General features: G+C 42.0%; 1 protein-coding gene across 5 annotated transcripts in view; it reads left to right on the forward strand.

Moving 5' to 3' along the window:
• The window catches only part of PTPN13 (protein tyrosine phosphatase non-receptor type 13), a 132,609-nt gene that overhangs the window by 101,122 nt on the left and 4,245 nt on the right, over positions 1-27,242 (forward strand). For 3 of the 5 annotated variants that reach the window (XM_051618757.1, XM_051618760.1, XM_051618761.1), the window contains 23 exons: positions 1,022-1,129; positions 1,853-1,984; positions 3,267-3,733; positions 4,637-4,780; positions 6,973-7,066; positions 7,896-7,981; positions 8,472-8,634; positions 9,526-9,740; positions 9,830-9,928; positions 11,382-11,743; positions 11,940-12,114; positions 13,421-13,579; positions 14,531-14,702; positions 14,820-15,030; positions 15,886-15,956; positions 17,586-17,647; positions 18,326-18,482; positions 18,811-18,987; positions 20,263-20,345; positions 21,509-21,564; positions 23,595-23,695; positions 25,732-25,880; positions 26,472-26,562. In XM_051618757.1, coding sequence (XP_051474717.1) covers positions 1,022-1,129; positions 1,853-1,984; positions 3,267-3,733; positions 4,637-4,780; positions 6,973-7,066; positions 7,896-7,981; positions 8,472-8,634; positions 9,526-9,740; positions 9,830-9,928; positions 11,382-11,743; positions 11,940-12,114; positions 13,421-13,579; positions 14,531-14,702; positions 14,820-15,030; positions 15,886-15,956; positions 17,586-17,647; positions 18,326-18,482; positions 18,811-18,987; positions 20,263-20,345; positions 21,509-21,564; positions 23,595-23,695; positions 25,732-25,880; positions 26,472-26,562 — 3,534 coding nt within the window. The remainder of the gene's footprint in view (positions 1-1,021; positions 1,130-1,852; positions 1,985-3,266; positions 3,734-4,636; positions 4,781-6,972; positions 7,067-7,895; positions 7,982-8,471; positions 8,635-9,525; positions 9,741-9,829; positions 9,929-11,381; positions 11,744-11,939; positions 12,115-13,420; positions 13,580-14,530; positions 14,703-14,819; positions 15,031-15,885; positions 15,957-17,585; positions 17,648-18,325; positions 18,483-18,810; positions 18,988-20,262; positions 20,346-21,508; positions 21,565-23,594; positions 23,696-25,731; positions 25,881-26,471; positions 26,563-27,242) is intronic. The other 2 variants (XM_051618758.1, XM_051618759.1) reach the window with 2 other exon arrangements.

The raw sequence follows: 27,242 nt of genomic DNA on the forward strand, positions 1-27,242 counted from the left end.
ACCTCACAGCTCTAATGGCTTGAAGACTTCAAATGGAAAAAAAAACACAACAGGAAAAGGACTTTATATAGCCAGTATGAGCTAATTATGAAGTGTTTTTCTTACTCTTACAGTATCATCAGATGAAACATTTAATTTGAGGTTTAAGGAGCTTGGAAGATGAGATATTTTTATTCCATTCCTCCTTTTACTGCAGAGTTTTTTCATAAACCTGCATAATTTTTCCCTGTATGAGTAATGAATAATTGGGTGTCAGTATTTGTGCTTTAGAGAGGCTCTCTGAAGTGTCCTTAAGAACATTGTTCTGTCTGTCATGCAAAATAGGATTATTGTGTAAATCTGAAGTGGGGAAATGTCTACGAGCAATAATAGTTAGTGTTACAAACAATAACTTGAGTCGACCAAAAAAGGAAAGAAATCCATATAAATGCACCATTTTTTCTCTTTCTTCCCTGTGCAATCTGTGTTACTTAGCTGTTTTAGCCAGAATAGAGAGGATTGTTATATTCTGATTGTTTGGTGTTGGTTTTTTTGATCATCCTTTCCAGGTTTATCTGGTAGAATTAGCAGAAATAGATTAAAAGCCTCAAAACAGAGAGTTGAAAAACTGCCATTCTTGAGAGCAACGTTGAACATTTAGGTGAAGCAACCAACAAGGGAGAAAGCCAGAAATTTTAAGGAAGATGCAATACATCTGGTCAGCAAATGTACATTTCATGTCATGTGTTTGGGCTGGTGTTTCTCTTGCTACAGTTGTCTTCTGTAGCCTTTGCTGGAGTTCTCTGGGAAGCCAGCTAGACAGTGTCTGAAGCACTTCCTCAAAAATGGAGAATGCAATAAAGCTTAATCAAAAAAAGTTTATTATAATTTAACCTCATGTAGACTTCTCTCAGATCTGTCATTTTCTGCTACTTTACATCAATTAGAATGATTAAGTTCTTGTCAGTTCTGAAATACAGGCTTGTGTTAAGTTGCACTGTGATCCCTGACATTTTTTATTGCTTTGGGCCTTTTTTCATAGGCTTTCAAATAATTGGTGGAGAGAAGACGGGGAAACTCGATCTGGGAATTTTTATTCATTCAGTTATTCCTGGAGGCCCAGCTGATTTGGAAGGATCTCTAAAACCAGGTGAATATATTAAATAACAAGAGGTGTATGCATGAAAGAAAAGGCCAAACACATATGTAGTACCATTTCCAGGATGGCTGCAGGCTTCAGTTCCTGAGAAATGCTGACCTTCAGCTACCTTCTGGATACTTTTTGGAAACTGATTGTACTTCATTGTTAAACTGTACAAAACCAAAATTCATTTGAATCAGGGTAAAATAAGTTTGGAGTAGCAGAAAATTGAAGTAACATATGAAGATATAAGGGCTTGAATTGCTTTTGTATCTCTGTAGAGGCTTTGGAATTTAAAATCTTTAAAACTTCCAAGTCCATACTTGGATTTTGGAAAACTGAATGTAATCCTGTGGTAATATAGCAGAGAGAGGGGAGAGAAAAAGAGAAAAAAAGTTTAATACCTGCTCTTTTTTCTCCTATTTTATTCTATTTCTTGAACTGAACTGCGTATCGCTTATTTCTCTTGATTTTTTGCTTTTGCATCCCTATTTTCTTCTGGCAGACAAGAAGGTAGAAATCATAATATGGAAAGGTTTAGCAGGTTTTTAAGGAAAATATTAATAACCAGTTACTGTGGTTTGTTTTTTGGGTTGTTTTTGTTTGTTTGTTTTTTATATGATTAGGGTTCTCCATTCCAGCATCACTTGAATTGTAGTAGTTCTTAATCCATGCATTGTGTAGAGATGGCTAAAAATATTAGATGGTATCTGACCAAAACCTTTTGTGCAGGACACCGACTAATATCTGTAAATAGCACCAGTTTAGAAGGGGTCAGCCTCCATGCAGCACTAGAAATTTTGGAGAATGCACCTGAAGATGTGACACTTGTTACCTCTCAGCCCAAGGATAAGCTTTCCAAAGGTATGGAGATGAATATTCATTCCTTATTATTAAAGAGTTGTTACGAAAAAGTTGGAGCGCTCTGCCTTCTTTGGCACCTTTTGTAAAGTGCTGTCTGTGTTTCTTCAAAACTACTAATCCAGCCAACTGAGAGAGCCAGGAAACATCACCCTCACTGCAGGCACTTCAAATTGTGCTCTGGGACTGAATGGAGAGCAGTGCTGGGGCCACTGCTGTTGAACATCTTTATTGATGATCTAGATGAGGGGACAGAGTGCACCCTTAGTAAATGTGCAGATGACTTTAAGCTGGGTGGAAGTGTTGATCTGCTTGAGGGCAGGGAGGCTCTGCAGGGGGACCTGGGTAGGCTTGATCCATGGGCCAAGGCCAGTTTGGCCACTAAGGGTGATGACTGCACTTTGGCCACAACAACTCCCAGCAGTGCTACAGGCTTGGGGAGGAGTGGCTGGAGAGCTGCCCAGCAGAGAGGAGGGACCCGGGGGTGTTGATTGACAGCAGCTGAATTATGAGCCAGCAGTGTGCTCAGGTGGCCAAGAGGGCCAATGGCATCCTGGTCTGAATCAGGAATAGTGTGGCCAGCAGGACCAGGGAGGTGATCTTAAGTCACCTCAAGTCCTGTGTTCAGTTCTGTGCCCTTCACTACAGAAAGGACATTGAGGGGCTGGAGAGTGTCCACAGAAGGGCAGCACAGGTGATGAAGGGTTTGGAGCAGATGGCTTAGGAGGAGCTGCTGTGGGAGCTGGGGTTGTTCATCCTGGAGAAAAGGAGGCTGAAGGGAGACCTCCTTGCTCTCTACAACTACCTGAAAAGAGGTTGTAAAGAGATGGGGATGAGTCTGTTCAGTGAAGCTGCAAGTGATAGGACAAGAGGTAATGACCTCAGTTTGCACTGGGGGAGCTTTAGATTGGATGTTAGGAAGAATTTCTTCACTGAAAGGGTTTTCAGGTGTTGGAACAGGCTGCCCAGGGCAGTGGTGGAGTCACCATCCCTGGAGGGATATAAGAGTTGTGTAGACATAGTACTTAGGGATATGGTTTAATGAAGGAATTGTCAGTGTTGATGGTTGGACTCGGTGATCTTGAAGATCTTTTCCAACCAGGGTGGCTCTGTGATTCTGTGAGAAGTAAGCTTTAGGGAGGACACACCAGTTTCTGAAAAGAAAGCGTCCTGCATAATATGAAAGAGTAAAAAACCTGGTGTGGTTGTGAACTGAGGAAGTTGTGTCGTGCTGCACTAAGATGTTCCCAGCTGCTGCTGACTTGTCCTGTGTCCTGGTTTCCAGCATCATCTAACGCCACACAAATCAGTAATGGAGCCATGGGTTATCTGAGGAGGCCGTCGTCTGTGCAGGACCATGAGGTGGAGTCCTCTTCAGAAGAACACAACCAGTCCCATGGTCACCAGAGGCCCATTTCGGGGAGTTTGTCTGGCTTGTCGGGCGGCAAGCGGGATGGAAGCGTGAGCTCCCAGGATTCCCGGACGGAGAGTGCCAGCCTTTCTCAGAGTCAGCCAGCCAGCTTCTTTGGCAAACGTGCCAGTGGTAGAGCCCAGCAGGATTCTCAGCATTACAGTGATTCTCAGTCTGGGCTTTCTAAACTGAATGAGAAGAGAAGATCCTCGTCTGACAGTTCTCGGGCCAAAAATAGAAGGCCTGGGGTGGTGGAGTCTGTGGAATATTCTGACCGAGGGGATTCTGACATGGATGAAGCAACTTATTCCAGCAGTCAGGAGCAACAGCCAGCTAAAAAGGCATAGTGTATTTCCTATGAATCTATCCCATCAGTATAGCAGTGGTACTGAAATAGCTGAGTGTGGATGTGAATAAGGTGAAAGGATGTGGAGGGTGGACAGCCTAACCTGCAGCTTGTCATTCTAATGGCAAATGCTAGTAGCCAGTTTCTAATAGTTTGGTGATTTTGTTCAAAATGAATGGAGAAAATCACTTCTGTAACTTGAAACAACTTCCCCGCTTTCCAATGTCATGAGATGGGCATGTCTTACTAGGGGCAGGTTGTGCTTTGGGATGAGTGTATAGAGCACTTGTTGATGCTGAAGAACACCTTTCAATTCTGTGTGTTGGTCCAATAGGATCATGGTCTAGTGACCACCCCTAGAGGTAAATTTATTCATTTGAAATGGGTAGCAGCAGAACTCATTGTCTTTTCAGAGTGATCTAATCCATGGAAAACTGCTCTTTTGTAGTGATAATTGAGCAGTGAGCCATGCTCTGAACAGAGGCAGCTTGCTGCTTCACCTTTCTGAAAGTACACAGTGGCAGGCACCACTGATAATTCCTAGCTTGCAGTGATTCCTCTTTTCAGCTGATGGAGGAGGTTATTCAGTAAGTTGTGCCACCTCCTGCAAATTCATCCAGCAGACCCTAGGTTGCTGGAAAACTGAAGTTTCTGTGTTCTGAAGGCCAAGCCCATTCCTGTGCTAAACCTCCTCAAGGGCAGCAAGGGACGAGTTAAAGCAATGAGCCTTATGAGTTTTACGAATTGGTACTTTGCCATGTGGACTCCTTTTGTCTGCTTCTGACTCAAACACACCCTTTTGGGTCTTAACTGTAAACTTCTCTTCTAATGGCAAATCATTCTCTCTTTTTGTTTGTGTTTTTTTTTTCTTTTATCTTTTTTTTTTTTTTTGATAAAGGAACCTTCCTCAGTGAATACAGCAGACACCATGAATTCTAAAAAGGTTACTGCAACACTTCTTAAACCTGGAGATATCTTTGAGGTTGAACTAGCCAAAAAAGATAACAGCTTGGGAATAAGTGTCACGGTACTGTTTGACAAGGTTTTTAGATGTTTTCTCTTTTTCTCTACTCCCAGTAACCCATTACATTGCTAAATCACAAGGAAGCAAAATATGTTCTGGAGTCACTGTATAGTTTTATTGATGCGTGCTTCATCTTACCAAAGCAATAAGATTTTATATCCCTTTTCTTGACATCTGCCCTTTAAGTAACTCTTGTTTGTTGTTTTATGGAGAAGCCCCATAGCCCTAATAGAATCTTAACACAGACACTGCTCCGTGGGGAACAGAAAGCAGGGTGTGTTTTGTCCCTTGCTGCCTTGAAAAGTGGCAGATTTACAAGGGAGAGAAATAATTCTTTCCCTGGCTGGCACCACAGGCAATGGGAAAAATGGTAGTGTTACTTAAGAGTATCTATGCACTTTCACACACATCTGGGGCTACAGGAAAGTTGGGGAGGGACTTTTGACAAGGGCTTGTAGTGAGAGGACAAGGGGGAATGGATTAAAACTGGAAGAGGGGAGATTGAGGTGAGACATGAGGAGGAAATTCCTTAGTGTGAGGGTGGTGAGACCCTGGCCCAGGTTACCCAGGGAAGCTGTGGCTGCCCCATCCCTGGCAGTGTTGAAGGGCAGGTTGGATGGGGCTGTGAGCAACCTGGGCTGGTGGGAGGTGTCCCTGCCCATGCAGGGGGTTGGATCTAGATGATCTTGAAGCTCCCTTCCAACCCAAACCATTCTGTGATACCATGTTCAGTGTTCTCCCTCTGCTCGATAAAAGGCAGAAAGCAAAAAACTACTAAAGTTCAAAGAGAGCCTGGTTGACTCTGCTTTCTTGAAATACATGGAAAAACAAAATTATTCCTTTTAGTGGACTGATTTCTCTCTGGGCCATACAATTTTGAAGTTAGTTTATATTTATGGCCTGCCATACTGCAGAGGGCCATTTCAGGGAAGAAGAGAATGATTTATGACTGAGATGCACAAGTTTTTCACTGCTTCTGTTCCTATGTTGTGTTCAGACATACCTTTTGGTGTTTTCATGTTCAAATATTATCTCTGATTGGTTGCCAGACTCCATGATCATTTGGAAAAGGAAAAGTCGCTTAAATTAGAGCAGTTCCCTAAGTGTGGCCAAATGGCATGTGGATGGAGTGCCAACTGTCAAGCATAACACTGTTTTCATAGACATGGGGTGTTTTGTAAGAAGAGCAGAATGAAATCCTGGTTTTTCAGCATCCCATTTTATTCAACCTCATGTTGCTTTGTCAAGCTTCTGACTTGAGACAGCTGAGAGAGCAAAGGTTGAGAGGGAGCTGGGTATTGAGTAGCATCAAGCCTGCTGCATGCATGCACTGGCTTTGTAGAAGAAGTTAGAAGGTGACAACCAATGAAAAGATTTCCTTTCAAGGATATCCAAGTGGGATCTGCATTGTCCTGTCCTTTATCAGCCTCCATTCATGGAATCACGGAGTCATTCTGCCCCTTGCATTGCCACCCTGTGCAGTGGGGAAAAGAAGAAGGATGCAGTTAGCTCTGGGTTATAAGTTTTCACATGTAATGTTGTTTGCGAGGGAGTGTTACAGCACTGTTGGTCTCCCTCTTCCCTCCAAGTTTATGGAGAAGCACTGATAGTGCAGCAGTGAGCCAGAATCACAGAACAGGTTGGGTTGGAAGGGATCTTTGAAGATCATCTAGTCCAGCGCCCCCGGCAGTCAGCAGAAAGGCTCAAGCCCTCCCAAAACAATGCTCCTTGAGCTGGAGTGGATCCTTTTCAGGTTCGACCTTCAAATTTTTATGAGCTAAGAGAAAGAAGCAGCCCTTATTTTCCTGTTAGACTCAGAGCAGGTGTATGGGAGTAGGACACTGCATGGGTGTGCATCCTCTGCTTTGGCGTGCTGTGCCCTCACACATCTCTGAGCTTGGACAGGCACGCAAGCATGGAACATCTGGCATCATGCAGACCTGCTTCTGCTGAAGGACACCTGTTTGTTTGGGGTGTATTTGCATTGTGGTGCATCATGGTTTTACAGTCTTCCCACCCCGACTTCATTTGTACTGAATTGCATGACTGCAAAAACATGCTTTGTGTAAAACATTTTGGGCTGTTCTTCTTACATGCCAGTAGCCCAAGTGCTTCCTGAGTACAGCTTTCCTTGTGTGCCACTGTGTTTTTATGACCGAGTATTCTAACTGCAAAAAGACTAACAAGCCCTGTTTTTGCTTTCCATTTAGGGTGGTATAAATACTAGCATAAGGCATGGTGGTATTTATGTGAAAGCCATTATTCCTAAGGGAGCAGCTGAAGCAGATGGCAGAATAGAAAAAGGTAATATTTCAGTTATTTTAGCTGGGACTTGTAATGTGAAAAAAGGGCAGATAGCTGTGGTGGCCTTCACAGTACAGTGGCCCAGAAGCTAGGAACTCTGCCTCCTTTCATTGGACCTTTTTCACCGGGAAGAAGAGTTGTTTTTCCAAGCTACTGCATTTGAAGTTTCCATTTCATGTATTGCCTTGATATCTAATTCTTCAGCTGAGCATTTAAACTCAAGTGTGGAGAAAAAAAAGTGTAGAACAACTTCAGAACCAACAGGAAACTGGTGAGACTGGGGAAGGGAAAAATAGGAGATAGGCTGCGTAGCGTTTGTTTTTTTTTTCCCCAATGCAGCCTGTCTTAATGAACACTTCTCTGTTCAGTCATGGAGAAGGCTTTGGATTATTTGTGGCCTTCTTGCGGGGCATGCTGGGCAACTCAGTTCAGAAAATCACTGTCATTATTTCAGCTTTTCTTGTTTGTAAGCCAGGCCACATGCTTTAATGAAATGACAGTTCCCACTGTAGATCAAGATTTGTTTTGGATAAATAGTCTGAGCTTTGTAGCAGGCTATCAGTCTGATGGATAACACTAGCTTTGACATGGGGTTATCCCATAGAGTCATAGAGTCATTTAGGTTGGAAAAGACCTTTAAGATCTTGGAGTCCAACCATATAGTTTAGTCGCCAAGTTCTCTTCTTGACTCAGGAGTGTGGAGGGGAGGGAGAATTCACTTCAGTAACTGTCCTTGTTAGCTGAGACTTGAAGATTTCTGTGCATCATATGCATTTTATGGATTATGTCCTGCCTGATTTTTCTTGCATGATTATTCCATGGTTTGTAGGTGACCGTGTCCTCTCTGTCAATGGGATTAGTTTGGAAGGTGCTACCCATAAGCAAGCTGTTGAAACACTAAGAAACACTGGGCAGGTAAGTGGCTGCTGGTTCTACTCCTGTCTGTAGTAAAACAGATCTTCATGAGTGATAAGAGATAAAGGAACCCTGTGACTGGAATTTTCCCTACTTGCCTGGTTGCTTTAAGTATGCTTTCCTAGGCTCCTTGGCTTCCTAGGCCTCCAGTCTCCCTGCCCAACCTAGGGAAATTCTGACTGTGTGTGGGTGAGAGATCTGTGTGGAATTGGTTTTTCCTTGTCCCTAGGCTTCACAGAAAGGAAGCCCAGGTGCATGGGTTGGAAAGAAGCTGTGTTGGCAAGTATCTTGCAAGTCTATTATTGTATTTTGGAGGTTGTCACAGCCCTTGAAACAAGGAACAAATGGAGGATGTATGGGGATGGAGGTGTCTAACAAGTTTGCTGCTTTAAAACTTAGAACCCTGACAACTTAGAAGGAATGATGTACTCTAGACTGTGCTATCTCCATGACCATTGCAAGTTAACTGGAGAATATTTCATCTCTTTAGGTGGTGCATCTGCTGCTGGAAAAAGGTCAGCTGTCTGTGGCCAAGGTTCATGCTCCAATCACACCACAGTGCACACCTCCAAATCAGGTGGGACAATGTGAGCCACAGGAGAAACCAGCAACAAAAACTGCAAATGCCAAGGATTACAGCTTTGTCACTGCAGGTCAGATCACTTAGGGAAACTGTCTGAATTTCAAAGAATCCTCTAGTTTTTATAATATTTTTCTTCCAATCACCTGTAGATTGATAGATAGACTAGAAAGGGGGAGAAAGAGTGGGCAGGAATCTGTACTGAGCCCCTGCACATAATTCAGTCTCTTCTTTTTTTCTACTGTTGCATTTGTTTCTAAGATTTCCTTTCACATCTTGGTATAAGTTTGTTTAGTAACTCTGTTTGCCCTCTTACTGTTCCTTGTTGTTTCCCAATTTCACCAGCCTTGCTGGCCAGGGGTGTAGCACAGTTGGAGTAAAAGCACTGTTGCTACCTCTGGTGCTTCTAAGAAGATATTAGGATAAGATCATCATATCTAAGTGAGAGCTTCTGTAGGTCCTGCTGTTCCTCTCTGGTGAGAGAAGACATTAAGAGCTGGATGAAGAGAGAAGAGGGATTTGTGTAGCTGACTAGAAGCTGGTGTACTTCAGCTTCTTTTGCTGGACACCTGTGAAAGCAGAGGGGAGTGTACCCAGATGGGGACACCATTGCAGATACCTTTTGGTTTTCCTTCATGGGATTTATCATGTCTGCCAGGAATTCCAGCTGCTGCTTTATTTCATGTCAGTGGCCAGAAAGGCTGTGTCACTATATGCTTTAACAGGCTCCTTAATGGGCTTCCTGGGGAGCAGTATTTTGGAGATACCCTGGCTTTCTGTGTAGTGTGGATGTTGTTAGGGCAAGCCAGCAGACTGACAAGTCATGGTTAGCTTTTTGCCCCTTTAACTTGGAGGGGTCTTTTAGATAATGCATGTCCTCAGTGAACTGGAGGAACTCTACCTAGCCACTTTTTTTCATGGCCAGCATGTTGTAGGAAATTGTAAGTTAATGTTTCTGTTGCAGAGAACACATTTGAGGTGAAGCTGTTGAAGAATAGTTCAGGCCTTGGGTTCAGTTTCTGCCGTGAGGATAATCTTACCCCAGAGCAACTGGGCTCAACCATCGTGAGGGTGAAAAAGCTCTTCCCTGGGCAGCCTGCTGCAGAAAGCGGGCAGATAGAAGTTGGAGATGTCATTCTGAAAGTGAATGGGGCATCACTAAAGGATTTATCCCAGCAGGTTTGTATCTTAGCAGTGAAACTCATGTTGTGGTTGTCCTGCAAGTCTTGGGGGTCTGTGTGTAATAACGAATCCCACTGTGGCCATAGGAAGTCATCTCTGCTCTGAGGGGAACATCTCCAGAAGTCTCTCTTCTCCTTTGTCGTCCACCATCTGGTGTCCTACCAGACATTGATCCTTCTTTGTTGGTAAGGCTTATGGCATATGATTATATTCTATTTTTTTAGTTGCTCTCTGAAAGGTTCATGTATTCAGTCTGATGGATGGGTTAGTAAAATGCGAGGTGCAGATGGAAAGCTGCTCATGGAAACGTGGTTCTTACAGTAAATCCCTCAGGAATGTGCTAAAGGTTTTGTGGAAATGTGAAAACAGTTCAGGGCTTTAATAACTCCTCCCCCACCCCTCCATTTTGTGCCTTAAGACATTAGACATTGGCTTAATGGTTTCTTTGCAGTCCAGTGGTTTGAAGTTGATCTCCAACAGACATGGGCTATTTCTGTAACACATGTGTACAGTGTTCTGTGAAACACCAGCCTGTCTGGTTTTGATGCATGTAAAAGGAGGGAAATGACTGACATATTTGCTCACTGGAAATTACAGGTGTCACAAAGAGTATTTTCAAAATGGTCCAGTGAGTAAATCACAAAAGCAGAAGCTTTTTTAGGATACTTGGAAGAGGTGGAAATTAAATGTATTTCAGCAAAAGAGAATGTAGAGGGGAATCTACCTGAAAAGTAGGCTTTCTGTAACGAAGGAGAGTGTAAAACTAATGGAGACAGGTCCTCAATTTGAGTTATTTTAATATAATCTTCAAACAATTAAACCCACTCAAGTCTGATGACAGGAACTTAAATGTACAAATACAAGTTTAAATGAAGATAATATTAGAGAGAAGTAACTGCACAAACTAATAATACAAATAGCCAGTAACAGAAGTAACAGAGGAGCATAACTTTAATAAAATAGTTCATATTCTAAAAGAAGATAAATACTAATGAACAAATGACAGCTTTTGTTTATAAGATTATCACAGCTGGAGTATGTTTATGAACACAAGAATTTGGCCATAGAAACATAAAAGAAGCCTTTAAACATTGTGCCTGCTCGCTGATACAATTCTTGAGAATATTTGATTATTGGCAAAACTGGTCTTCATTCTTATGGGACTTAATAACTTGGCTGAACAGTCTCCAGCTGGAGTAAATTATCCTGGTTTTTGTAGTCAGTTATGTAGCATTTTGCTTTCCCTGTTTCCCTCCTGTGTGGGATGAGTTTGATGCCGGTGGCAGTGTGAGCGTCAGCAGTGTGTTGTGGTTGGAAGGAATTCCTTGGTAGTTGCCTAGATGACTGCTGGGTGTAGCTTAAAGGCATCTGTCAGAAGGCTCTCCAAGGCTGAAGCCAAGAGTGTATTTGTTTTCCTGAGATGAATTTGCAGTTCCTTAGCAGTGTAAGTTTCAAAATTTTGCACACTTTGTCTTGGCCGAGGTGAATGTGATCAGGCTGTGCTGGGATAAGTTAAGGCAACACCTAAATGGAAGGAGCCACTGAATAATTGCTTTTAGTTGTGTTATGCAGTCTTTGCAGCTTTCTTTTGTCATCAAAACTGGAGTTTGATGAATTAAATATCCTTGCTTTCTGTAGACTCCCATCCATTCACCCCAGCAAGTATTTCCAGATGTCAACAGAGAAATTTCTGGTCCATCAAATGGGGAACAAGGAGACAGCTCAGATGAAAATGAAACTATTGATCTGAGCAAGAGAAGGCTAAACTCTCCTTCTAGAAGAGACAGCTACAGTGACAGCAGCAGGAGTGGTGATGAGGAAGTAATAGACTCACCAGCAGAGGTGGGCCCTGGCTGGAGTTCTGCACTGTACCAAACTTCAGATGAAGCTGTGACCCAGACACTTAATCAGTATGGGACACATAGTGGTCAGGAAGAGGCTCCTCCCACCATCTTGTATTCTGATCAGGAGGCTCCTAGCAAGTCAGAGCTTGAGGACAGGTATGCTGTTTACAATGACCCTTGTATTATTGCAAAAGGTGTTTACAAAAAAATGTTATTGGACCTATTCATAGAAACACTTGTTTTTGTTTTGTTTTTTAGACCTGCATAAAGTCAATGTTGGTCCATATATTTGTTTATGGGTGACAGCCATGTTGTAGAAGCTGATCCTTGTTTTTTCTTTCTTTATCTGTAGTAATCTGCCATTGGGTTTGCCATTGATCCCAGCCTGTAGAACAGTTCCTGATGTTACCACATCCATTTTAATCAATGACTGTTACACTACACCTTCTTCTGAGCCAACTCCACACCCGGGAGGAATGGATTCATTACTCGGCCACTTGGAAAAAAGTGCTGAAGAATATGAGCCAGTAATTTACTATTTCTGTCTTTCAGCAGCTTAATTGTACCTACTGCTGTGGCCAACTGGAAGTTGTTTTAGCCACAGTGTTGGGAGTGACTGGATAGAAGTCAGGCATGTTAATGTACAAATGGGATTAGCTGTGGGTTACACTTGCACTCATCTGGGCATGTGCTTTATCAATCAATCACACACACATGTGCAGAATGTAACCAGTGAACTGCAGCTGCTCATTCCAGTGTCTGCAGGTATTTTCCATCCAAGCTTTTGAGAAGTTGATAAATTTCCCTCTGAATATGGAGAGATATACATGGACATAGGTAGATGTGTATACGCCTGGTTTGTGTCTCATTTCAGTCGGGAAAACTTGGCATTAAAAATTTACCTACTTCTAAACCATGTACTCAGACAAAGCTTAAATGGCAAAATCTTGTTTCTGCACTTCTAGTTGTCTGTGTGGCTGTTGAGAGATCAGAGAATAAATTGGGCTAGCAGGGACACCAGGAGACCCTGTTCTTTGCTGCATTTATAGCTACGAATCCCAAAGACTTTCTGCTCTGCTGCAAAGTGCAACATATTTTTGAGGCTCTTCCAGGGTGGCAAGAAGTTTATCGGAGAAGTGGGTTGTGTATCGTAAGGGACTTCAGCTTCCAGATCCTCACATAGTCTATTCACAGATTGAAAAAAAATGGAAATTGAGCCTTGATCTGTCTCAGTCACGAGGGCTTTTGAGGTTACAAAGCTGTCTAGTCCATACTCCATTTTGAGAAGAAACAGACTGTCCTTTCCTTAGTCTCTTCTTCAGACATTTTTCTCAAGCCTTCCTGGTGCTCTGTGAGTTGCTGTGCAAATGAAGCAGATCCCTATCTTTCAAATCAAAAGTCAAGCCAATTAAAATGGGCAAAACATGTCCATTTGTCCATGGCTGAGGTGAGGTACAGTATTGTATCTCATTGTAGGAAAACAGGTTTTTTTCAGTTGTGCAATTCCTGGTGTGTTGCCTTTCTTGAAAAATGCTGAGGTATTTTTATCTATGAGCTGTCAGTTTTGGCGTGTTCCTTCACAGTTTTGTTTAGATCATAGGCCTTTGGCCCAAGGTTAGTTCCATGCAAACCAGCAATCAGTCTGAATTAGTTAGTTGTGCTTACTTGGAGCAGCCAAGCTGAGCCTGCTAAGACACGTCTTGGTACTGTCTTAGGCTTATGTTCCACTTAGGCCAATAAGGAAACCAGTTGTCTATTTCTAAATGACTTAAATTCAGTAAAATGTTCAAATGGCTTCTGTTAGTGTTTTGAAGTGCTGTTTTCTTCCTCTAGGAAGTAGAGCTCCGTGTCACTCTGACCAAGTCAGAAAAGGGTAGCCTGGGTTTTACAGTGACCAAAGGTAACGAGAACGTCGGCTGCTACATTCATGACATAGTTCAGGATCCTGCCAAAAGTGACGGGAGACTCCGACCAGGAGACCGACTGATAAAAGTGAGAGAACAATGTGTTCAGATTCAGGGATTGCATGAAAAGCACAACTTGGAGTTAGAAAAATAAATCTGACTCTGTTGTAAGCCAAACTAAATGTGGGTAAGGAACAAAGGCACGTACCTTGCTATCTCTTAGACAAAAGAAATGCAAGTATGAAATATGTGAAAACATCCATAGAATCATGGAATGGTTTGGGTTGGAAGGGACCTTCAAGATCACCTAGTCCCAAAGCCCCCTGCATGGGCAGGAACACCTCCCACTAGACCAGGTTGCTCAGAGCCCCATCCAGCCTGACCCTGAACACTTCCAGGGATGGGGCTTCCACAGCTTCCCTGGGCAACCTGGGCCAGGGTCTCACCACCCTCACACTCAAGAATGTCCTCCTGATGTCTAACGTCTATCTCTCCTCCTTTAAAGGCCATCTAGTCCAGCCCCCCTGCAGTGCACAGGGATCTTTTCTACTAGATCAGGTTGCTCAGAGCCCCATCAAGCCTAACGTTGAATCTCTCCAGGGTTGGGGCCTCCAGCACCTCTCTGGGCAACCTGTTCAGTGATCCACCACCCTCAGAGTAAAGAACTTCTTCCTGATATCCAACCTAAAGCTACCCTGTTCTAGTTTAAAGCCATTGCCCCTCATCCTGTCGCTACCCACCCTTCCAAACAATCCCTCCCCAGCTTTTCTGTAGGGCCCCCTCTATACACCTTGTCAAATTGTTTAATATTTCAACATGTGGACTGTAGACTTGTTTTTTCACTTGTGAAAATTGAGCTACATTTATACCTTCTGTTTCTTTGGGTAAATAGGACGAACTCTGGTCGATAAAGCATCTATTGTTTTGTCCCTTAATGACAAATATCAACCCTAGGAAGAGTAATCAGTGTTCCTGCAGTCATGCTGACTGTTTTACTTGGAACCTAACCAGGAGATCTCTGTTGCTTTTATTTCCTCAGGTGAATGACATCGATGTCACTAACATGAGTCACACCGATGCAGTCAGCTTTCTCCGTGCTGCCCCCAAGACGGTCAGATTAGTGCTGGGCCGTGTTCTGGAGCTACCCAAGATGCCAGTGTTGCCTCATTTACTGCCTGACATTACACTAACGTGCCATAAGGAGGAGCTAGGTAACACAGAAATGTACTGGTTTTTTTCCTCTGAAGCAAAATTTTCTCCTTGGATTACAAAAAAACCAACACCCTGATTTTTCTTTTTTTTTTTTCCCCTTTTTTTTTCCTGCAAAGGTTTGTTGTTATCAGGAGGTCATGACAGCCTGTACCAAGTTGTCTATATTAGTGACATTCTCCCCAGATCAGTTGCTGCCAGAGAGGAGAGTCTCCATGCACTAGATATTATCCATTACATTAATGGAATAAGCACGCAGGGAATGACTCTAAAAGAAGCCAAAAAAGTGCTGGAAACACACCTTCCAAAAGTGGTGCTCAAAGCCACCAGGTATGTTTTGGAAGCAAATGCTTCTCTGGACTTTTCTCACATGATTGTATGAATATATGGGGAAAAAATGTTCCTGGTATGACAGCTAATTCACCAAAGGGGCATGAGGGGGCAAGTTGTTGAGGACGGACACCACAAAAAGGGTCTGTGTGTGTGTGCAGTTTTGTGGTTCAGTGGAGCCAAAAGGCACCCAGTGCTTGTTGTGCTTTATGTTTCTTGGGAAGACAAAGCTGTGTCCAGCTATGAAATGCAAGTGTTCAAAATACCATTTTCAAAATATGACACAGGTTGCTAAAATGTTGGTTTGTGCTTAAATAGTTCTGCTGTCACATGGATGTCCCAGCACACTGGTGAATACCAAAACCCTGTGGCACAGATCCTAGTGTCCCACTCTGTTTTCACTCATCCCTGCTGCTTCTTTTATGACAATCTAGCAGTGTGAAAAAACTCCCCAGATTCCTATGTGTCAATATTTACCTGGGACTGAAACATTTACTTCATTTTTTAAGTCCTTTAGCCATGCCTGCTGTTCTTTGCTTCCTCTCTCCCTTTCTCCTTCCCACTTTGGTTTACCCCAGGAAGGAAAGGAGTTGCAAAATCTTGAGGCTGCAAGGTTGAATCTTTTTTGTCAGAATCTAGAAGGGAAGTCCAGATCTAATGACCTTGTCATTAGAGCTAACATAATTACTAGTGCATAATCTCACTTATTCAATATTTTAAGTATTCCAAAACTGTTGTCACAGAAAGCATGATCAGCAGTTTTTACTGATAGTACTTATTTATATTGATATCTAATTATTGCTGTGGTGTATTTTTTTTTATTATTAAAAATTCTGTAAACATTTCTTTTCATAGAGATGGTCATGCAGTGCTTCCAAAATCCAAAAGCCCCGACAGCTCAAATCCATGGCCAGTGAAAGCTAATGGTAAGATTTGCTTGCTTACTTCTCGCAGTTGAAATGCATTTGTCTATAAAAATGAAAGAATTGGTCTGGGCCTTCAGATACCATCCTAGTCCAGTGGCTGCACTAGAACTCCACTTACAAGCAGGTCCTTGCTTCATCTTTCTTTTAAAATTGCAATGAAAAGAGATTCAACAATAGTCTTTCTTATTCCATTTACCTTGTAGTTCAGAAGTTCTCTCTAACACCTAGCCTAAGTCTTTCATAGAGTTAAAAAGCTGAATCAACTAGTTATCATCACCATCATCATTGTTGTTGTTAATCATATAATCACAGACTGGTTTGGGTTGGAAGGGACCTTCAAGATCATCTAGATCCAACCCCCCTGCATGGGCAGGGACACCTCCCACTAGACCAGGTTGCTCAGAGCCCCATGCACCTGGCCTTGAAAACTTCCAGGGATGGGGCTTCCACAGCTTCCCTGGGCAACCTGGGCCAGGGTCTCACCACCCTCATGGTGAAGAATTTATTCCTCATGTCTCACCTAAATCTCCCTTCTCCCAGTTTTAATCCATTCCCCCGTGTCCTCTCACTACAAGCCCTTGTCAGAAGTCCTTCTCCAGCTTTCCTGTAGCCCATTTCAGGTGCTGCAAGGCTGCTCTAAGGTCTCCTTGGAGCCTTCTCTTCTCCAAGCTTAACAGCCCCAACTCTGATAATAATATTAATAGTTGTTTCATCTGACCAGGCATAAAAATTTGCTTTTTTTTCTTGAAATGTGACACTTGGCATTTTTCTTTATTCTCCATATTCTTGTCTTTCATGCTTCCTTTTTGTGTATTTAGATAACTATTGGTCTTGCCTCACAAAATGGTTGTAACTCTTACAGTTTATTGTTGCTCACATATTTTCCAAGTACGCTACATGTTTGATTCCAAAAAACTTACTGAAGATATTCATTAGGAGCAAGCCCTGTAACCAAATCTTGGAAGACTCCACTTAAAACTCGCTTCCTGTAGATGCTTACATGCTTGGACTTCTCTTAGCTTTCAGTTACTTCATTTATAACTTACTTTGTGAAAGTGTAATGAATATGAAAATCCAGAGTTCCACTAGTAGCTAGGTATACAGCATCTACTGGTTCCACTTGCTCTCATTTGTTTTACTAGCAGTGGGATGTCTAGGGGTGTCTGATATCCTAGTACCACTCTCTTCTTCACCAAGAAGGTAAAGGTACCTTTGAACAAGGACCCAGACCTCAGATTATGTTACAAAAAAGAAAAGAAGTTAGTGACAGATGATTGCAGGGTTGCATTTGGTGCATTTCCAGGGAAAGGGAATCATGCCCCGTTTCCCAAAGGTGTGTGTTTCCACTCTATGTTGTTAAGCTACATACCAACATTTCTCTTTGTTTAGAGTTGCCCCCTGGCATTAACATTCATGCTTTCTGATCCCATTGAGCATAACATTCAAAAAGTCATGATGAAGCAGAGCTTGAAGTTTGACAATGCCCTGTAACCAGACAGGCAGAAATGTTGTTAATTTCATAACTGAATATTAAATACCTTGTTACTTCTATGAAAAGAATTGATGGGGACTAATTTAATTCCTGTGAAAAAGCTGCTATGAACTGTTGGTTTTCCCATTTTTGTTTAGGCTGTTGCTGTTGTGATCCCTCTGATAGAACAGAAAAGGCAACTGATGATAATGGCCCCAAGGTAAATACTCCTGTTGTGCCTGTTGTCATTAACTAGATAAAAGGATCTACTATGCACACATTTTAAAAATAAATGAATGACCTAATCTGCATAATGAAAGTTCTCAAACCCACTGTTGTAATTTGATTCAGTGATTAAGCAGTGGTCATAGTAAATATCCAGGTTTTTTTAATTTATCTTCTCTTTCTTTGGGACTGATTTATCAGAAAACAAATGGTCTTATGGAAAGAATGCAAGGCAATGATGCAGAAAATTCCATTCTGTTCCATTTCTGGAGATACTTGCATGCTACATGTACTAGATGGTTTACTTTCTTTTTTCCTCCTTTATTTTTTCTGAGACATTACGTGGTTTGGGACCAAAAGTATTGCAGGTTATCAAAGAGGTTATGACAATATTAAATACTACTTTGTGTCCTCTTGTAGTAGTTGAATCTTTGTGTTGTGTTTTTTTTTCCTTAGTTGCTTTAAAATGTTTGAATTTCCTCTCTTCACATGTAACTTCTACCACACCTAAAAGCTGCCCACCCATCCCCCAGCTATCTGAGATAAGAATACAATATGAATAAGGTTTTTTATTTGTTGCTAAGCAGAATGGTGAATTTTAAGGGCTGCTTGCTTCTTCAGCCAACTGCCAGACTCTTCAGGAATTAAGTTGAGCTGTTCTTTTCTTTCCTAGATAAATGGCAATGGCATCCTAGAACCTTCTCAGGCAAATACAGCCAATAGCATCCATCACACAAAAGGACTAATGAATCTTTCAGGATCTGGAGATAAACCTTCCCTTGGCTTGACCAATCAGATGCCAGATTTTTCTACACATGGTGACAAACTAGGTAAGAGGAGGTGAAGTGGGGAACAGCACTACTCAGTCTTTAGTGCACAAGACAATGAAGGCATTGTTGGATAGGCTGAAAAGAAGTCCATGTTAGGCAGGCAGGCAGTTTGAGAAGATCCTCTCCAAGTCCTGTGCTCTGCTTTAGAGGAATTAGTTGGTGCTGGAGTAGATTTATGGAAATTGGATTCTGTGTTAGGGAGAAATTAAGGAAAGCCATGATAAGAGCTAGAAATAATGCCATGGTGTCTGTCCCTTTCATATTTTGTTTTTCCCCTCAAAACATTCTCTATTGGGAAAACTTGTCCTTTTATACCATTTCTCTTCAGAAACAGAGGTTCAACATGATGAATCTTATGATGAGGATGATCACAATGAAGTTGTCCAGTATCTGTTGGATGTTGTAGATGAGGAAGCCCAGAACCTCTTAAATGGTAATAATGCAACTTTGGAGGCTCAGAGTCTTCTACATCTCAAGAAGGCCACATCAGAAGATTACCTGCCAGGTAACATGAGCCATTAAAAAATCTTATCACTAACAGCAAGATGCTTCTTGAGACAAGGTGCTAAGTTAGGAACTGATTTGGCAAGAAGGAGAGCTGACATTAACTTGATGTGTGAACTGAAAGTTCCCAAGTAGAACACAGTTCAATGCTTGCTGATTCCAGTGAACTTCAGATGCAATTTAATAAGTCAAGTTCTAATTTGATAAATCTGGATCTTGCTTGAAGTAATTAGGAAAAATAAATCCCACTCTGGAATTGCTTCTTGAGTGGAATTCATGATGTTTAGGTACCTAGTTCTGAAGCTACAGTCATGTTGAAATGCTGAAGCTTTTCAACATTTCATTGTTTACATCACTTGGAAATGTGTTGAGATCCCTCAAAAACAAGCCATTTGCCAACCTGCTTTGTCTCTTTTAGAAAAAGATGGTTTTTTTCTAGTACCTGCCTCTCTCTGTACACCCCTCTTTTCCTTCATTCTAATTCCTCAACTCCAGCTGTTATGAACTGAAATTTAACATGAAGTAGGATTTGTAGTTCCTTTGTGGTGTCACAGTCTGCTCCAGAAGTTCAAGCAATATGCTTGTTACTCCTGTAGAGGTACTTTCTAGAATTCAAGGTATACATTCCAAAAGTATAATTATTTCAGCTCTTTTGCTGAAATAGTTTAAGTTTGTTGAGTTATTTTCATTGGTCATTACATTAGAAATCAGGAAACATTGAGATTCTGGCTGTGCCAAGACCTCAGCTGAAGAATATCATCGAAGCTCCACTACTTCCAATTTCTTGTAGCTAGAATCTGGCCTTTGCAACTCAAGATGAATTGAATCCATAAGATAGAGCAGCAGGGAACTACTTCAGCAGACAGATCCAAGTCAGATTTTATCCAGCACATCTTAATTAGGTCTTGTTAATACAGAGAGCAAGTAGAATCCTGCTTTAGACCTACTGCTGCTCTAAATGGAACTGAATTGCAGAAGCACTATTGACTCTGTCCATCCATGTGGCACAGATACTCTGTTAGCTCTGCAGGCAGCCTCACATGTCATGACAGCTGTTCCAGGTAAAAAAAAGCCTAAAGTCTGGTAATCCTAGACAGCAAGGCCTCTTTTCCAACACACTGGTAGCAAAGGGACTGAAGAGGTTTCTTGGTTATTCTGGCACCTGGATTCCCTGGGTAGTGTCATACAGGGTAAAACAGGATTCACATTTGGGGGAAGGTGACTCCTGGGCATCTTCTGGGGTGTTCATTCTGGATCTCTTGATTTCCTGTTCCAGTAGAGACGAATGGAAAGCTGACAGAAGAGAAGTCTGAAGACACAGATTGTGATGGGTCATCCTTACCTGAGGATTTTTCAGAGGTGGGATGGCAAGAAGCTGGCAGACATCTGTCTGCTGATTTTACTTCCTCAGATGATCTTGCAGTTTATTATTTTCCTTCTGGGCACAGAACTGTTGAAAACAGCTTTGCATGTCTTTTAAATGAAAACATCAGTAGTAGCTGTAAATAGATTTTTGGAACAGTGAATGATTATTCTGTCATAAATTAACTATATAAGAATATAAGAAACCATAGAGTTAGTTTATGCTGCCCAACAGCAACAAGAGTGATCATAAACTATCTTTGTAATGTTATTTCAGACATTTAATCTAAAAGATTTCCTTGATTTCTCCTCAAACAAGGGAAGCAGTCACAATGAATGCTTTAGCTGTCCAAAATGTAGATTTGAGGTGTCTTTTCCTCCTACTTTTTGCTAGGATGCGTTTGTTAACTTGAATGATTTCTGTGTGTGGTTTACCCTGCATGATTGCATGGCCTGTTTCAGATCAGTCACTAGATGCCCAGGTTTGGTCTCATTTTGCAGCTCAGCAGAACTCTGTCTATCCAGCATATATCCCTGTCTCTTGCAGCTTTCTGTCCAATTAGTGGAGGTTGGAATCACAGCAGGAACCTGGCTCTGTGTCACTGTGCTCTAGATCTACGAGTAAAATCCTGAGCATGGCAGTGGAAACTTGCAAGCTGGCCTATTAAGTAAAAAATGGTTTGGAAGAGTTTTTCTTGGAAGGGGGATTGAAATGCCACCTTCTCTGCTGAGTCTTCATCATTTGTTGAGGAAGGCACATATAGGAGTACCTGTCATTCAGAGGTCAGCCCTGGTCTGTGCTGTGTAGGAATGGTGGCTAGACAGGAGGCAGAAGTTTTCACTATCCAACTTACCTCATGAAGAGTTCTGAAGTGTTAGAAACAAGAAGAGTCACTTGAAGCACATGTAGATGCCTCTACTGCTGCTGTGAGTCAGACATTATTTTAAGATAGCTTTTCAGCACCAAGTGTTCGGGCTTCTTGTTCTCTGTTATTTTTGGTTAATGAGATGTGTGAAAGAGGAAAGTCTGTCACTACGTGCTGCTTTGAACTTGGTACCCTTCAGACGTAGCTGGTGTAGCTGTTAATTGTTTAAAAGATACAGTGGGTGAGTGTTGTAACTGTGTCCTTTAATATGTTTTTAAATATTTCTTTTGCCAGCCAACACATGTAAATGGTTGTGAAGACTATGGGGAAGTAAAAGCTATGCCAGAAAGGTAAGATTTCTTTTCTAGTGTTGCTTGAAAGCCAGCCCATGAAGTCTGAAAATCTGAAGAGGGCTTTGTTATAATCAGGAGGGGGGAGAAAAAAACCCCAATCAAACAAAACCCCACACCACCCCCAAACCAAACCACAGAAAATATGTGTGCAATGTCTTGTTAAATTGTTCTCTGTCTAGAGAGAGCACAGAGAGAACTGGATCTGGCCAGGGATTTAAGGGCAACTAGGAAAAGTTTCTACAGGTATGTCAGTGATAAGAGGAAAATGAGGGAAAATGTGGGCCCACTCTAGAAGGAAACAGGAGACGTGGTCATGCAGGATGTAGAGAAGGCTGAGGTACTCAATGACTATTTTGCCTCAGTCTTCACCAGCAAATGCCCTGGTCACACCATCCCAGTTAGAGAAGGCTAAGGCACTGACTGGGAAAAGGAAGATCTTCCCCCACTGTAGGAGAAGAGCAGGTTCAAGACCACCTGAAGGTGCACAAGTCCATGGGATCTGACATCTGTGGCTCCTGAAGGAACTAGCTGATGAAGATGCAAAGTCTCTGTCCATCATATTTGAAAAGTCGTGGCAATCTGACTGGAAAAGGGGAAACATAACACCCATTTTTGAAAAGGGAGAGCAGGAAGACCTGGGGAACTATAGACCAGTGTGTGTCACCTCTGCGTCCAGCAAGGTCATGGAGCAGATGCTCCTGAAGCCTCTACTAAGGCACATGGAGAGCAAAGGGGTGATTTGTGACAGCCAACATGGCTTCACCAAGGGCAAATCCTGCCTGACTAATTCAGTAGCCTTTTATGTATGGGTTCATGGCATCAGTGGACAAGGGGAGAGCAACTGACATCATCTACCTGGGCCTGTGCAAAGCTTTTGACACTGTCCTGTGTGGCATCATGGTATCAATACTGGAATGATGGAGCACACCTTGAGTAAGGAACTGGCTGGATGGTCACACTCAAAGAGTGTGTCCAGATGGAGACCTCTTACAACTTGGACCAGTTCTGGTTAACATCTTTGTTGGGGACATGGACGGTGGAGCTGAAGGCACCCTCAGCAAGTTGGCTGACAACACCAAAGTGTGTGAAGAGGTTGACCTGCTGGAAGGAAGGGAGGCCACGCAGAGGGACCTGGATGGTTATAATTTGTCTGAATACTGGTCAGCTTTATGTGGTTTACTGTGCCCTGTTTTATTTACTCCTTTGACACGTGGTTGTAAGAGGTAACTGGGCTGTGTTCACATGGCTCCAGATAACCTAATTTTTTGCTTTGTACTCATAGTTTGATACTTGCATGAGAAGAAGAGGTTCAAACAATAGTGTCTTCAGTTGGAATTCTTACAAGCCTCATTAATGTTAGTTCTGCTTTAAAGCTCAGAAACTAAACTGTTCAACTGATCTTCTGTTCCCATTTGGGTGTTTCAGGCTTTTTTTTTTTTGTACATGAAAAACTCAGGATATGCCTGGCTAAGTTACTAGCTGTCCCTTTGAGCTATCTTGAATCTTGGAAATTGCCAAGGTTTTTTTTCTGTGTGAAATTATTTTAGTCCTTAGTCTGTGCAAGGCTTCAGTCCAAGTGGATACACTTATTTTTATGATTTGATGAAGTTTCTGGGAAGTTTTGGGTTGAGACTGGGGACAAACAGAAAGAGCATGATCTAAAATAGTTAATGCTTTTCTCACCATCTTCAACAAAGCTAGAAAACTTGCAGTGGAAAACAGATATTCTAGGTAGTGAATAATGTGAATGCTACAAATCTGCTGCTGGATGTTATGTGACTGCTTAGCCTTGGAAAAGTAGCTGCAATGATTGTTGGTATTAGATGAATGTCCTGGCTTTTTCCACCATTACTCTTTTCATATCCCTGGTGCTTTTTGGAGATTACTCATATGGATCTAGTCCAAAAATAGCTGTAGCAATAAATTAGTTTCTCTCGATGTTTTTGTTTGGTTTTTTTTTAGGTTGCAGATATGTTAGTTATTTCTAGATGTTCCTTCTTAACTTTCATGTATTGTCCTCTTTATAGATCTCCACAACCTCCCTTGAGCCAAGGAGATGAAGATGAAATCACGTGGGGAAGTGATGAACTGCCAATTGAATCAATCAGCCAGGAACGTGTAAATAAAGGCAAGAACTTGAACAAATAAGCAGTTTGTAAACTAAAGATCACATTAAATACACAAAATGTCAGAAGTGAATTTTAAAATGTCCTGAATACGTTTGAGGGTGTCATGACAGGTCTAATCTAATAGCTCAGGAAACCACTGGAAAAGATCTTTGTACTAAATGTGTGAGAGTTAATAATAACAAAATTACTGTAACTGTAGCTGGTGTAGAGATGAAACTAGTTGAGATGCTTTCTTCTACAATATCTATCTGACAAAGCCTGTAATTGTAGAGGTGTTTGTCTGCTGTCAGATGGATATATTGTGTGCTGGCTACTCCATGCTCAAATTGAGCACTATTTTTTCTTATTGTTACTCATAGGTCACTGAGTCCAACCATCAACCTAAAAAAAACCGCCCAACCCACTAGGGCATGTCCTGAAGTACCAACTCTACACGGCTTTTGAATACATCCAGGGATGGTGACTCCACCACCTCCCTGGGCAGCCTGTTCCAACAGTGCCTCACCACTCTTTCAGTATAGAAATTCTTCCTAATATCCAGTCTGAACCTCCCCTGGTTCAGATTCAGGCCATTTCCTCTGGTCCCGTTGTTATTTACCTGGGAGAAGAGGCCAACACCCACCTCTCTACAACCTCCTCTCAGGTGGTTGTAGCGGGCAATCAGCTTTCTCCTCAGCCTCCTCTATAAACTAAACACCCTCAGCCCCTCCTCATAAGACCTGTTCTCCAGACCCTTCACCAGCTTGGTGGCTCTCCTCTGGACTCTCTACAGCCCCTTCTTGTAGTGAGGGGCCCAGAACTGCACACAGGACTCAAGGTGCAGCCTCACCAGTGCCCAGTCCTGGGGCATGATCACTTCCCTACTCCTGCTGGTCACACTATTCCTGATGGAGGCCAGGATGCCATCGGCCTTGGCCACCTGGGCACACTGCTGGCTCATGTTTAGCCAGATGTCAGCCAGCACCCCCAGATTCCTTTCCACTGGGCAAGTTTTCAGCACACCTTCCTCATAATGTAGTGTTTCTTTTATACAGCAAAAATGCACATTCCTCTTATCTCTCAAGTACACTGGTGCTGTCATCTACACACTTGTCTGCTGAGTTCATTTGTGAGAAGAGGGTCCTTCCCAGTAAGTTTAGCTACTCATTGTTCTCCACTGCCTGTGGTACCCACCTCCTGTGGCTACAGACATACACATCAAGAGAAGCTCAGCAAGAAGCCCCTTCCCTGGGTCCTGCTGGCCTGTCCTCTCTGACACCGTTACCTTCTCTCTCAGTCTTCCACTGCTGCTCAGCAGCAGAGTGGAAGCATCACTCCATGTGATGCTCTTGGCAGAATCTAGTCTTCACTTTCTGAGACAGCATTAGAAATGTCAGTTCCTGAAATTCACATACAACAGCGTTTTGTCTGCATTTCTTAAAGGAAAAAAAGGGATCATGTGTGTAAACCTTTAGACTATGTCAGCTGATGTAAGGCTTTTAATTGCCATACCAGAGACACTCTTGGTTGATTAATTTTGCTGTGCTTCAAAGAAACACTGAAGGCCTAATTGAAAGCAAGCTTTACTGGAGAAAAAATAATATATCTATGTATCATATTACCACTTGAAGGACATGTTGAATATAAATGCTAAAATTAAAGTCATACTCTGTGGTGTTTAGGTGGAGAGCTCTGAATTCATCCCTGCGTGCATTGATCAGTTTTGTAGGTTATTGTGTGAAGAACTTAAACTGAGACACAAACTTCCAATACATTTTAAATGTATTTATTGGAAGTTCAGGAAAATAGTCCCTTTGGTTCCTGGATGCTTCAAAGCCGATTTTGCATCGTACTGGTTTTGTTAGTTAATTTGGTTTTGCCTAATCAAATTGAGAGGTCATCTGTGTCATTGCTTGTGTCTGGAGGAATTCTAGAGATACCAGGTAGCACAGCAGTAAACAGCAGCAAGGAAATCCGGCAGAGCGCTCCAGTTCATGATTCCCTAGTTTTCTTTGTTTGTTGGCATTTATATCCATAAGTCTTGTTCTTCTGCTAGACTTACCTTTAGTGACAAATGAAGAGATCTCTGCACTCCCTGCTGTGAATGTGCTCCCTGGAAGCAAGTACTCAGGAGCCAAATTGAAGTCAGTGATCAGGATGTTGCGGGGATTGCTGGAACAGGGAGTCCCTTCTAAAGAGATTGAAGTGAGTATCTATTTGTCCTGTTAAGACCTTGTTTGGTTTTTTTTTTCTCTAGAATGAAGCAGTTTTAAATAGAATGGCTGGCTCATCACTGCCTTAAATACCACAGCTCTTTAATTTGCATCTCTGAAGGGATAAAGAGATTTCTTTTACTTCTCTCCCTCCCACTAGCTCCTGAGAGATAAGATGAATTTGAACCAGGAATTCAGTTCAAAAGTGTGTTTACATTATTCTTACTTCTGGTAAATTGTCAAGTGAATATGAGGTTAACAAGCATGGACAAGGTAAATAAAGGCTGCAAAATCTGGTTGCAGAATGTGAAAACTTCCTTTCCAAAGTGTTTGGTTAACCATGTTACACAAACTTTTTTGGAAAAATGAGTTAAAATATTTACTGGATAATAAGCTTTTTGATTTTGTTTCATTTTCTTAGCTATGTGAAATTAGATTCCTTCCTGTGACTAAATTATTTTGCCTATCAGCATTAGAATTTTTTTTAAATGACTGTGTCTGTTAAAGACTTGTTTACAGAGCTGCTCTGAACACTTGTTACTATTCAGCACTTTCTAATGCATGTGTAATTGCTTCTTTCCAGAACCTTCAGGAGTTAAAACCTTTGGATCAGTGTTTGATTGGACAAGCAAAGGAGAATAGGAAAAAGAACAGATATAAAAACATACTTCCTTGTAAGTCCTAGTTAATCTGAAGTTTACTGTTGATATTTGGTCACCACCTGTATGGTCACATGTATTGGATCAGAAGTGGAGTGGTTTGATTCCCAGCCCTATTTCTGCTACTGTATAAGGGAAAAAAAACACATTCATTTTCTGTACCTTTAAAGCCAACATTTATAAAGCAGTTTACGGTCAGTGAGCAGCAGACTGCTGTGGTAGGTAGGGATGGCTGTTCACAGATTCTTCAGTTGTTTCAGCAAATCCTCTGTCTTAAATGAAACACACAAATGGAGCCAGATGAGATTTTTTTCAGTTTTACCCATGTAGAATTGTAAAAGCAGACATGTACATTTTCACAACAGAATTCTCTTTGTGAGGTGGGAGATGTATGGAGGAGAAGTGAGAAGGGTCAGTTCTGAGTGAGAAGTATTCAGCCTCAGTTTCAGGGGTGCTGCAGTTCAAAGTGTGTATCCTGCCTCTCTGCTGATTTAGCTTTCTCCCCAGCCCTCCTTTTCTTTATTCAAAGAGAAGTACTGAGTAGTTTTCTGAAGCAAGTATTGTGGCACTTTGGCGTTTTTTATATTAAATAAGATCTGGAAGCATCTGTGGAGATGAGTGCTACCTGAATGTGTGAGGCTCAGCATCTGTGTGTGAAGGTCTGATGGTGTGCACGCTGAACACTGAGGTGTTTT

Source organism: Apus apus, chromosome 4 (genome assembly GCF_020740795.1).
Source record: "Apus apus isolate bApuApu2 chromosome 4, bApuApu2.pri.cur, whole genome shotgun sequence".
Lineage (NCBI taxonomy): Eukaryota > Metazoa > Chordata > Aves > Apodiformes > Apodidae > Apus > Apus apus.